The sequence below is a fragment of the Macrobrachium rosenbergii genome, chromosome 13 (assembly GCF_040412425.1).
Source record: "Macrobrachium rosenbergii isolate ZJJX-2024 chromosome 13, ASM4041242v1, whole genome shotgun sequence".
Lineage (NCBI taxonomy): Eukaryota > Metazoa > Arthropoda > Malacostraca > Decapoda > Palaemonidae > Macrobrachium > Macrobrachium rosenbergii.
Window position 1 is genome coordinate 22,365,957 of NC_089753.1, and position 13,633 is coordinate 22,379,589.

A 13,633-nucleotide genomic window follows, 5' to 3' on the forward strand; every position below is an offset into this window, starting at 1 on the left:
TTGGATGTACAGTAGATAAATTTAAGGATATATATTTTGCTATTGTAAACAAGTCCATAGGCAGCATATCTGTTAAATATAGAATTATGTCACACTGCGCTTGTGTTGCCACTTTTTATTTATACATGTATTGAGCAGTTTGTCCATGATTTTTAGATGCTGAATTGTTATGAATCATTTATTTAAGGAAGCGTTTCTTCTGTTGTTTGATATTGATTGTTGTTTTGCAGGTTCTTGGTTATGGTGTGGGTGTTATTGGTACAAGCAAAGGGGGAGATTTAGCAGTTTCAATGGCTGCATTTATACCGTCTGTCATTGCTTGTGTCACAATTAATGGTTTTTTTGCACCCTGCAATCAAGGAATAAGAGTTGAAGGCCATCTTTACCCTCCATTTCAGTGGGACCAAAATAGGTTGGTGATCAGTGACGATGGAACAATAAATGTAAAGGCTTGCGTACCAGGTCATAAGCATTTAGAAAAACACATGCTCCCCCTTGAGAAAAGTCATTCAGCTTTTCTCTTCTTGGTCGGCATTGATGATCAAAACGTAAATTCTGAATTTCAAGCTCAGGGTGCCCGTAAATATTTATCATCTCATAATTATAAGCATGACTGTCTTGTCGAGTCATATCCTGGAACAGGGCACTTACTTGAGCCACCGTACTCCCCACACTGTTACGCTTCCTTCCAGCACACCTTCATGAGTGCCATCTGCTGGGGGGGTTCTTGCAAATACCACACCCTTGGTCAGGAAAGAGCTTGGGAAAAGATGCAGAACTTTTTATGGTATCATTTAGTGGAAAGAGTTCACATTGGTAATGAAAAATATGTAACCTCCATTCCCTTGAGAAGTCACCTCTAGGAACAGTTTAACACATACATTTGGACGTCTGGCTTGGCTTTAATGAGGTTGAGGTGTCATAGAAGTGATTGCATAAGTTTACCGTGGAAGAATCTGTTGCTCCCCTTTTTTTTTTAATTAGAAATGCTAATAAATAAGCAGTCTAATTCTCATCTTTTAGTCTAGAATAAGAAAAGCTGGGTATACCTCAAAGAAAGATATAGACCTGCCTTCAGAGGACAATTGTCAGACTAAGTGGAAAAGAGAATAAGAAGAGAATTCCAAAGCTTATAGTAAGTAGGGGGAAAAAAACAGTTAAACTTTTCAGTTGCAGAAGGACTGATTTTCATAGCATATAATATGTGGGAAGTTGTAACTTGTCGTCAGAAAAAGCTGTATGTGCAGAAAGAGTATATCACAGGCTCTTCCAGGACCAAGAGCTCGTGCCAGAACATGGCTGGCTTTTCTTAAAAGGCAAGAAGAGAATTTTAAGTAAAAGCAAGGGTGAGATTATTAATAATACGAATTGCCTTGGATTAAGTCAGTCCTGTTGGAATTGGAAACAAAGAAAGTACTCCATGTAGGAGAGCAGTATTGCAAGTAGGGTGTAGGAGGTCAGATTACAACCTCAATAACTCTGGTATAAAAAAATCTCAGCATTCAAACTAAATAACATTTTCATAAAACAAAATCAGATGTACAATATCTGATGTGCTCTGTAAGGGTTGATACGTAATGAAAGAGTAGTTCAAGATTGTGTAAAAAGCAAGGGAAAACTACAAGTCTGCAGTACAAGGAAGATGAATCTAAAGAACACCTCTTGAAATAAAGAAGAAGTAGTTTTAACTGTAAACAAGTGATTTAAAGTACTTGACTCAAAAGCCAGAGGTGAATCTGCAAAGGATGGAAGCCAGCAAATGGAAATTTGGGCAAGAAAACATTTTGGAAATATTGAGGGATAAAAAAAAAAGGTTCTGGAAAGTCCTGCAAAGATTATCAAACATTACTTTTGTAAGAAGAGGTTATATAGTACATGGATCTTGTCTGGCAGCATTTCCTTTTAAGCTAACAAGTTATCCCCTTTGAAGTGAAGAAGCATGACAATTCCTAGTTGATATAAAACTTGGCAGGAAAACTCATGCACCAAAGAGGACACTACATGAACATGGTTTGGGAAGATGTCATGGTAGGAAGCACAGAAATAAGAAAAGTCAAGGGATCTAAGGGGGTGAAATATATTATAGTACGTAGTGGTTAGAAGGCGTATGGTAAAGACTAGTAAACAGATTTATTTGTGTGATTTTAAGGATCAGAAATATGTGTTGAATAATCTGTTCCATCATGTAGTAAAAGAAAATATAGGATCCTCTTCTCTTTTGGCAGTACTGGTGGATTAGAGGCACTGCATTTGCACTTTGAAGTCATGAGTGTGGTAGGGGAAGTAACAGAGATTAAGGTTGAGACGTGAGGTAGTTGAATAGGAAACTGCATTGCACTTCATGCAGTGCATTGTAGCCATTGCCAAAGGGTGTTTGGAGTATCCTTACAGCCCCCTAGCTGCACCCACTTTTCAGTCTTACTTTACATCCTTTCCTGCTTCCTTTCTCCCATCTTGCTATCTGACCTTTCTGTTACTGTACTTCATCGCCTTTATAATCCAGATACAGTGGCTCCTCGGTATATGAAAAAAATTCGTTCCAAATTCCAATTGTATATCAATGTTCGTATATCGATCCGAGTATTCCCGTAAGGAAAAGAAGTAAATTAATTCATTCCACATTCAAGAATTTCCCCCATATCCACCTTTTGTATCCACTTTAATACAATTATTTTCAGCACAAGCACAGTATATACTTTAATGATGTCCATACAGTATTCATCAAAAAAATAAAAGGGAATTTCACAATAAATTTAACATAATGATAAAATATAAAACAATCAAATGCAATACATCATCAGTAAAAAATCGAAAGAGTCTTACCTTGAGCGAGTTTTTGGGACTGCGCTGAGTGAGATGATAGAGAGGAGAGGGAGGGGATGGTGGTGGGTTACTGGGTGGGAGAGGGTGTGTCTGCTTCCCACTGACTTCCCAGCTGTACCACTGGGACCAGGCTTGGATGATTTTTCTCTTCACTACATTTTGCCCATTTGCTTTCACTTACACTTGATTTGCTAGAATCCTTTTTTTTTTTTTTTTTTTTTTTTTTTTTTTTTCTGCAAAATACCTATCAAGTGACAATTGCTTTTTACGGTTTTTTGGCACTTGGTAAAAATAACTCGTCCCCACTTTGACCATCATCCCAGTTGTTTTTTTGCCATCCCACTACCTCCTTCCATTCTTTCATCCACATGGCCCTCACCCTGTCCTCCAGACCCGAGGTGATTCCGTCTCTCCTCCCACAATCCTGGCTGGCTGCACGCCAGATTCCACCAAACAGCTCGTAAATCAAATTTTTAGCTTGTACTGTACATGGAAGCAAAATTTTTCAAAAATTTTATTTACTTCGTATATCGAAAATACAAATAACGAATCATTCGTATGCTGAGGAATCACTTTGTGTTATCTTGATGTCCAACTTTCTTTTCAGTGTCCTTAATGAATGGCTGAAAGTAATTAAGTGCTTGGCTTTATAGCCTTAATTTCTTGATTCAGAGTTTTTCTTCTCACTCTTATTCTCTTTTGATCTGGTGTCTGCAGGGTCATTTGATTAGGGACTGTGAAGTCAACACTAAAGGAGTATTGGTTTTGAAGTTATTTCAGGAAGTCCTGTCTTTAGTGAGCTTGAACTTATGCTGTTACCGTATGATTTCATTTATTGTCGTTGGTTTGGGTAGAATGCATCAGTCTAGTATTAAGCTCACTTTATGTACTGTATATGATGTACAGAGTTATATATAACTCAGTGATCCACACTTTTGAAAGATGAAAGATTTTATCTGAATTTTATTAGAGTTTGTTGGGTTCCTTGGGTTAGTGATTGGTTTGAAAGCAGTCTTGGGTTATCTTATATGTGCGATAGATTATGAAGTGTTCTTGGTAATATTTAAGGTAAAATATATTACAATATATGGTTGTTATCTCTTCATAGGTTATTTAGATATGTCAAAAGCCTTTGAAATTAAGTATTTTTTTTATAATATTGTTATAGAATCGCAATAGATATTTTACAACATTATTACTAGTATTATTTATTTCCACCTTCACTCAAAGATGAGTATCATTTTGTTGTACATTCACCTTTTACTAAAAATATGAATCTGTATAACACCTTGTAAGTCTGCTTGTGTAGGCTGACTATTCAGCTTAGTTGTATAGCTCCTGATCACATTTTCTTGCTTTGTAAATTGGTATTCTAATAGTAGTTGTGAGATAATAAGGTAACGGTACTGTATGTAGCTAAGCCACAGATTATTACTAATATAAATATGTAAGCACTAACTAAACTGTAAATAATAGGGTAGAATACAGCCTTGTAAATTTGTTGTAAAAATGATGTTAACTTTTAGAGTTCAATGTTCTCAACAGAAAGTAATAAAAAAATGTAGGTTGGTTAATAAGAATGAGCGTACAATGTTATTAGCAAAAATGCATGTGTATACAATAGTCACTGAGGATGTATTTATGCATCCTTAGTTTTCCTAATAGTGAAGTCTACAGGCAACTCATGAAGGGTGCAAAAGATAATAGCAAAAAAAATAATGTTTGAGACAGTGTTACCACAGAAGAAGTTTGAGAGATACACACAGTGCTAGACTGCCATCTGCCACTGGTACAAACTTACTGTCCACTCCTGCTGATATTACACCCAGGTACCACCCCAACACACCATAACTTTATGCATGCTGTCCATTAGCTAGCTTAATCCAGTGACAGATTCATCTTTGCAATCATTTTTGTGAAGCAGCTTAATTAGACTAGTGAGACTTCTCTGAACATCAAGGGTGAAAATCACAGCAAGACATAGGTTAAAGAAGTTGCATACTGATGAAGAGTAACCAGGAAAACAGACTCAAAATTACAAGGCAGTGAACATTTGAAGTCGAGTGCCTGGAGGAACCTTGCAAAGAGCCTCTGATACTACTAATAAGGCACAACATAAGCAGTACCCCATTTGGGTCCATTAAAACAAAATTATATTTTTTCACTGAACTTTTCAATCTAGTTTGAAATGTAGTTATTTTATCCCATTGTACTGAACTTATCTGTTGCCATGATTCAGCTCTCTCATTACGTGACATGTTGCAGGAATGTTGAATGATCATTAAAATAAAGTGAGGTTTAGAACTCAGTACTGTACTTATAAGTTGTAATTATAAGTTTGATATGGAAAAATGTCCTAATATTCTAGTATGCACTTGAAACTGAAAGATGGGTAGATGATGATCTACCAAAAGAATATGACTAGCCTTAACCTACCCAGGCATAAAGGAAAGAAGAATGAAATGTGATTATGAAATAAAAGAGGAAGTTGTTGGAAAAGTAGGAAAGGGAGCAAGGATTAATTTCTTAGAAATCTTCTGAGCTAAATAGTCTGAGGATTACCCATCTCATATTATGTTAGGGACATAGAGGGTTAGTCGGTAGTCACCTTGCAATGGAGTGAGAGAGGATTCAGAAAAGGATGGAGACAAACTTGTTCTTTAGGCAAAAGTGCTCTTGATTCAGTAATTATAGAAAGAGAAAAAACAAAGCATGATAAATACCAAAGCAGTATGTCACGCTGTGACTGGTCCTCTATTGTTATCAGTGGGTAAGTTTAGATATTGACATATTGTTGAGTATCTAGAAGACAAAAGGTGGTTTTCTCTGGATGTCATAGTAGTAGTTTTCTCTGGATGTCATAGTAGTAGTAAGTTAAAACGTGTCCTTACAGTTTTTCATCCTAAAATAAAATCAGTAGGGAACTGTAGTGATTTCACTTCTTCATTAGAATGAAGAGGGCAGGTTTGTGATTTGTTTAAAATCAAATGCATTACTATACTTTATAAGCAGAAGAAGAGTGCCTGTTTCCACTTGTATGAATATGCATCAGGGTCCCTCGGCACTTCTGCAGGTAGAACTGGTCATTATCTGTGTGTCTGGATACCTCGGAAGTCTCCAGCAGCGGTTTACCAGGGTAAGTGGGCCGTCTTCTGCAGATTTTCTCGTCTATCTTCATCGAGAGAAGCTCCTGTTGGTTTCAGCGGTAAAAGGATACAGGGCGGCTTTGGCCCTGGTCCTAAACTTGAAAGGCATCGATATTTCGTCCTCCCTGGAAATATCTTTGCTGATGAGGAGCTTCGAACGGTCTTGCCCGCCCAGGGAACTCAGGCCCCCTGAGTAGGATATGTGTCTCGTTTTGTGGAGCCTGACTCGTGCCCCATATGAGCCACTGCGAGAAGCCACAGACGGATCTGACTCTCAAGACCGTCTTCTTGCTAGCCCTGGCATCAGCGAAGAGGATTAGCGAATTACAGGGACTTTCCTTTGCAGTTAAACACTCAAGGGGGTGGGCATTGGTGACGCTCGAATTTGTCCCGGAGTTTGTAGCGAAGGCTCAGAACCCAGCGGTCTCTGACGCTCGGTTTGAGTCTTTCACGATCCCATCCCTGAGTGACTTTGTAGATAATGACCCTGTCGAGTTACTACCCTGTCCTGTACGAGTGCTACGGCGCTTTCTGAAGAGAACTTGGCGCCTCAGGCCTGAGTGTCGACGACTCTTCGTTAGCACTGGAACCCCTAAGAAAGATGTGTCCAAGAACACGATCTCGTTCTGGCTTCGTGAGGTTATCAAGAAAGCATATGCAGCAGCTGGGGAGGACAACACCAGCGCTCTGCATCCCCGCGCTCATGAAATCAGGGGGGCTGCACCCACTTTGGCATTCAAGAAGAACCTGTTGGTTCAGCAGGTACTGATGGCAGCGGTGTGGTCACACCAGACCACATTCACCTCTTTTTACCTAAGGGACGTTACCCATCGGTCCTTGGATACCTTCTCCTTGGGGCCAGTGGTGGCTGCTGAACAAGTTGTGTAACTTACCCAGCTCCTGTACAGGACAGTGTTGTGTCTCGTCTGTTGTACGTGCATGATTGGGTGTGAAAGGTGAGTGACTGGCTCTCTCTTCCCTCTTGTCATCCAACTTTTTACCTTTGGGGTGAGAGTTTGGGCCTTACAAGCTGAACCAGAAGTCAGACGCAGGTGAGTTTCATTCCTTGAGTACCCTAATCTTTGTTCCCTTTCAGGTACACGTTAGATGTGATGTCCCCTCTTTCCCCTACAAGGCGGGAAGGGGTTGCGGACTAACGACCAAACCCATTCTTCATTTTGGTCTTTAGTCCCTGACATCCTCCGGTCACCCCTTCTGTGGCTGGGAAAGGTTTTTTCTGGCTTTCACTTCGCTTTGTGTTCGCTTACCTACCGTAACCCCGTCACAGCAAGGGCGGTCTAGTAGACTGGTCCGTGACACTACAGTTCTCATAACAGTGATCATGGTCCGGTGACCATGTCCTCCTGGCTCTTACCCCAGGAGAACATAAGGTGCGGTTGGACTTCCAGTCGTTCAGAGACCTTCACTTAGATTCCTCCCACCGAATCATGAGTTCTCATATAAGTAAAGGACCAAGGGTTTTTATTTGTGTAGGAACAAATCGCATTTTTAAAAGTAAAATGCATTTTTCGTAACATACAAACCCGAGGTCCTTTACTCAGGTTACCCACCTCAGCCTCCCCACAATCTGCCCTAGACTGGAAAGTAAAGTGAATGCGTGAAGCCGGGAGGTTGGTACCATGGGTTTCCCACTGTTACCAACCAACTTCCCAGCTGTTGGCAATACCAATACATGCCTTGTTAAGTCTTTAGCGGCCAGTTCAGCTTCGCCGAAAGTATTCCCCATATAAGTAAAGGACCTCGGGTTTGTATGTTAGGAAAAATGCATTTTACTTTTAAAAATGCAATGTTTTGCACCGCTAAATGAGGTAGCAAGTAGGATAGAAGGCTGAGGCTCCAAGACTGGGTTGGATATGTCAATGACTACCCCAACACCCCTTGTTTACCAGAAGCCAGGTCAAGATGCTTTTACTAATGGGCCAATTGCATCCTCCATGTTTAGAGGCATTGGCCAGTGATGTCTTCCCTTTCTTTTTGAAGGCCATCTGTTTCCTGTTTCTCACAAAGGCAGACACAAGTCAGTTTCTGAGAGAGCTTTTAGTTCATAGAAATTGGTAAAATGGGTCTTAGGAAAAACCAGTCAGATCTTGGCAGGACCTTTCATCAACTCCCAGACTTCTTCTGTACTGCTTCCCCTTATAGCTAAGAGAGGAGTCCTTTCAAGTTAATGGAATCCCTACTTAATACTCTAAGGTCTCAGCACTCTGTTTCTTTCCAGGGAAGAGGAAAGAAATCTGGCCAGAAACTCTTCAGTAGTAGATGATGATGATGTTTGTCTACCAACTTAGACCATTTTCAGTGGTAATTGTCTGTAGAAATTCTAGTTGAACCGGCATGAGATCATATCAGATCTTTGGGTAGTATTGACCTTCAAGAAGGATTACTGACTTCAATTCCTGGAAACAAGCTCCCCCCATTGACCTCTCAGCCAATACTTTTCCAGTAGTATGACAAGGGGACAGGGAAGGTCCATGCTCTGGATGCCTACGTGAGGTCGGTGTTGGAAAAGAAAGCTATGGAGTTGAGAGCCTAGTTACAAGAGTTCCACAGCCCTCTTTTTATAGTTCCCAAGTTCTCAGTTGTTGGAGACCCATCATCGACCTCATCCCTCTAAACTGTTACCTTCTGACTCATCCAGAGAAACCATAGCCTCAGCGTATTATTGCATTTGAAAATGCAACTTCGTAGCATTGATTGACTTCTGAGATGCTTATTTTTTTATTCCAGTACATCATTCCCTACAAATACAGAGACCTCTGTAGTTTGGCTTTGCTACAGCCTCACAAGTTTTAGCAAGAGTATTATTTCTAGTTGTGATCTGGGCTTGCAAGCAGGGTATCAGGTTGACGAGTCACTTGGGTGACTGAATGCTCATGATCTCATGAACAGCAAGCTTCAGGACCACTTGGAAGTGTCCTATTAACCTGTGGCAGGTGGTGGGCATATTTATCAGCTTATGAGATCTATCTTCTTTCTGGACAGCAAGCTGCCTAGAGATACAGATTAACATGATGATTGCATTAGTTTTAATAATCTTGGACAAAATAAAACTCTTCCCAAATGATTTCCAGATCTTTTGATGACTAATTCCGCTACTCCATATTTGGCTGAAACTAATAGGACATCTAACATCCCTGGAAAACCTGGTTCCTCACAAATGTTTTTGTTTGGGGTCTGAACAATCACAATTCATCGCCAATTGATCAATGTCGTCATCACCTCCATTGCTGCTTGATACAAATGGCCTCTGAAAAATCCCACTCCTCTCATTCCTGTGCTTTATCTTCCACAAATCCCCACTCAATTCTGGCCTCCCTCATCATAGTTGTCATCCAAGGAGGTCTGGTTGTGGATTTTGGCACTTCAAAAGAGGAATGGAACTCTCATATGCTAGATTTTGCTGCATCAGGATGGTGGTCCAATGTAGAAGCAGGGAGCCACAGCAGTTTCCTGAAACTGAAAGCAGTTTTTCAGGAGCTTCAGTCCTTTGACCATCTGTCTGACAAATTCTTTGGGTTAATTTAAGACAACTTAAGCTCGGTTATGTATTTACAAAGTGAAGGCAGCATGAAGTCTCCATCTCTATGCCAACTACTTTGGAAAATGTCAGCCTGGATCCTAGGCTTACATTGAGAACCCTTTCGACAAATGGTAAAATAGTAGGAGGAAAGTTATGTTGTGCCAAGAGGTTGATTACTTATTTCTGTGAAGGAAGGCAACAAATGACCCTAGAATTTCTGTGTCTAGTAAGATGTTTTAATGACAGTGGAAGGGATTAAGGAGAAGAGGATAAAGATTCCCCAGAACCCAAACCATTTACAGATGAGATGAAACCTGTCCCACAACTAAAAGGTCTAAAGAGTTTATATTTTACTGGGATTCCTTTTCCTTTTGGTGCCTTGGGCTTGTAGGAATCTCCTTTTCCAACTGGAGTTGCAGCTTGACTTCTACTGCTGATAATACAAATCAGAACACTTATGAGCTATATCCCTTAAGTAGAAACTTGCAAAAAATATGGCACCTACAATTCCATCCATTAAAAACAAAGCTGACAATAGTCCCAAAAAGTCTAAAGGCCCGTCCAGACAATCGAGCACAGCTCGATGGGCACTGCCCACAAACGAGCAGAGCCCACAAGTACAACTGTAGTGTTGTCCACACGGTGCCGAGCTGGCCCAGTCAAACCTGGGCACAGCCAGAGTGCGTGGTCATTCAGGCAGGACCTGCAGACTGTGTGGTACGATAACTACCAGTATGACAAGGGCGTTCCCAATAAAGTTCTATTAAATGTAGAACATGAGGTCTTGACCACTGATCCATAGTGGAAGCAGAGACAGAAATGTCTGTAAAACACTAGAGTGAACAATGAAAACCTCTGCCCCTTGCCTCCATAGGAAGCCTCGTGCGTCTGGCAGTAATGTCATATTACCAGCCACAGACAGTGTCTGGTGCTTTCGCTAAACAGCCAACACAGGAACTTTGCCTGTGTTTTAGTGGGCACAAGCGGTAAACTTGTTAACAGGCAAACTGCTCACTTGTGCACGCGGGCAATGCTCGATCGTCTGGACGGGCCTTAAGGATCCCGGTGACCTGTAAACTAGACAGCAGAAACCAAAAAAGTGAGACAAACTGCAGCAAATACAAGGGAACTGAATCCTAAATTTGTTATATGTGGTTGAAGCAGCTGATTAAATTGCTCAAAAAGTTTTGCATTTATATGCTTTTTTAGTACTGCATATGACAAACTTGACTGTTTTTTTTATTACCATACACTTTTACTCTTGAAAAATCTTGAAGAGGTCTGCTGATGAAAACATTCAAAATACTCAGAGATGAAATAACAGACTACAAGAGTCTATTTACATTTAATAGTATCCAAACTAGATCCACTGAATGGAAACTGCAACTCAAAAGGTTTAACACTGGCCCCATTTTCTAATTAACTGCCAACTGAACTTATGGATAGTACCACTACCAGCCAGTCCAAGAGTAGATTAACACAAATACATGATGTTTTCTAGGTGTTTCTGAGGATAGATTAGTTAGCCACTGAGGCACCATTGTCACATAATACCATGTAACTTCTAACAGCACTTTGAGTCTCTGCTATCTTTCATGCTACAGTCATACTGGAAACTTCATTTTATGCCTTCAAGAATGTATTCACATCTTTTAAAATGTTGCCTTTGGCAATGCCTGTACCTTTTCTGCCTCTGTAGTTCCAGACATTTTTTCTACCTCATCCCTCCAGATACTCGTACGAAGTTCATTTTTCTTGAGGTCAGTAAAACTTCTCGAGTACTGTCTACGGTGAACTTTAAATATAAGTATTTAAGGCACTTCCCAGTGTGTTGGTTTCTAGTGTTAGTCAAACTCACTTATATAATTCGTAGTTTAAAGGGTAAGGTGGATTACAGGGTGGAATTTTTTAAGCAACAGCTTTATCATAACTTGTATTTTTATAGGATAAGCCTTGCGAACTGTAGTCATATTCCCCAATTCTTGGCGAGACAAACACCTTACAGGAAATACACATTTTAGAAGAAAAGTAATGAAAAATTGAAAGGAGCCTTCATCCAATATTGGGGTCATGACCTTGCATAGGAAATCATATGTTCCAACCACAGTCTAGATAGGAGGGTCTATGTGAGGCAGATATAGAGGGTATTAGTAACAAAACCCAGGTGGCATGATACCTTAGAACAAATACAAATAACCAATAATCTTTATCTAATAGAGCATACAGAATCCATTTAAAATTAAGAAAATGGAGCAACAAGTATAAAAGTGAACTTATTAAATTCACTGTAAAGCAGTTGTGAATTGCTTGCTTGCAGGAAGAAGGAACATTTTGGATAGGAAGCACTGAAGTCTTAGTAAGTAAAAATGGGGCTAAAGAAGGAAATTTTAACTTGGAATGACAAAAAAAGCCCTCTGCTGCTCAAAGTAATGACATTAAACTCCTGCATACATCAAGTAGTTTCTTCTAAAGTATGTTAATAGGAAGGAAAGTTAGTTTAGATGACAGACACTTAAGGAGACAAGGAACTCTTCAAACTATGGAAAGAAGAGCATGGCACTCTGGTGAAGTAAGACCATTTTCTATGGGTTATGTACTCATAATGACCAGATTTAAAAGTTCAGTGATAGTTACTTTTTATTGCTTACTTGATCTGTGGTATCATCTGTCAGGACTGTTAGCATTAACCCTTAAGATAAAAATCTGGATTTAAACTAACGTACAGTACAGGGTACTTATAAATATACTTCTCCAGACCATGTCAACTTACAAAAATTACTTTCACATTGGAGGGTTCTAATTGTTCTTCTGAAAGTTAATAAGTATAGTTCAGTGGATTTTACTAAAAAGGTTTAATTTTTGTTATCACTGAATCATTTACTTCGAATGACATTAGCCTTGATAAGCATAAGTTGTCTTACTGCTCCATTTCTTATTTAATTACAAATTTTTCTTTTTGTTTTACTCGTGTGTCAGGAGAATTTTATTCTTCTTGCAGGTAATAAATCAAAGTGTCGGTGTCATAGGCATCAGCAAGGGTGGAGACCTTGCTCTATCCATGGCAACATACATTCCTGAAGTGAAGGCAGCTGTTGCGATAAATGGCTGCAATGCCAATGTACAGGCAGAGTTTAAGCTCTCAAGTAGAATTATTCCTGGGTTGCAGTTTGATGTTTCAAGGGCCAAGGTAAGACTGGAAACGTATCTCCTTTTTAGAAAGTATTTATCGCTACTTGTGTGCATTATACATTCCTGAAATTTATTTTATGGTATTTAATCAGTGAGGAGGGGAGTTTTAATTATTGAGAAATGGATCTTTTGCAGTAAAGATAGAAATAAATTTTGACTCTTGTAAGTTTTAACCAAGGATGGAGAAGTCAAGAGTTCCAAGAATTGGGACTGAGTTATGAGGTCAGGTCTCATGTGATTGATTGTAATATAGTGTCCATAAATATTTACTTTTCAATTAATCATTTTGGCCTTCAACATTGATAAAAAATACAGTACTGTAATATAAAGTTTTCCTTGAAAATTAAGAGCAATTCAAAGCCGTCAACATGAATAGAATTGGCCATCAAAGAAAATTGGTATGTTTCAACACTTCCATTCATGCTGATGGCTTTGAATTTCTCTTCCTTTTTAGGTTTGAGGAAAATTTTATATTGCATTATGCTTTAAAGCATGTGAAGACTAGCACTCCTATGCTTAGTTATCATTCCGTAAATATATTTCTTACATGTGTAAGGAACTCAGCATTCAAATGCCTTGAAATGTATTAAAGATATCCTAATTATAATATGCAGTCAGTAATTCACAAAAGTCTGGTTAGAATATGCTGTACAGATTATGAACTTACTGTTTTCCCATGATTAATGCCTCTTCTGGCAAACATCAGCTTTGTCCTGTTCACTCATCATGGCTTGCTGTGAAAAGTACCAACTTGACTGTCATCATTACTTTCTAAATGAATGCTTTGTAAAACTCACCCATGTACTGTATATTTAGATAGACACATTATATCAGATATGAGGTAGTTTAGTCCTCGACTTACTGCTGTGAGCTCATTGTTGTATTGTTTAATTGGAGAAAATAAGATTCATACTCATTGTCATGGATTGATTCA

General features: G+C 39.3%; 2 protein-coding genes across 5 annotated transcripts in view; both read left to right on the plus strand.

Annotated features, from left to right (window-relative positions):
• The window catches only part of LOC136845000 (acyl-coenzyme A thioesterase 1-like), a 61,878-nt gene that overhangs the window by 36,679 nt on the left and 11,566 nt on the right, over positions 1-13,633 (plus strand). For all 4 annotated transcript variants that reach the window (XM_067114604.1, XM_067114607.1, XM_067114605.1 and 1 more), the window contains exon 7: positions 12,509-12,697. In XM_067114604.1, the coding sequence (XP_066970705.1) occupies positions 12,509-12,697 (189 nt within the window). The remainder of the gene's footprint in view (positions 1-12,508; positions 12,698-13,633) is intronic.
• On the plus strand, positions 174-3,057 carry LOC136844550 (acyl-coenzyme A thioesterase 1-like; the record flags this gene model as incomplete). Its single annotated transcript, XM_067113833.1, has 1 exon — positions 174-3,057. A coding segment is annotated over one exon (690 nt), but the record flags the coding sequence as incomplete, so codon positions are not given.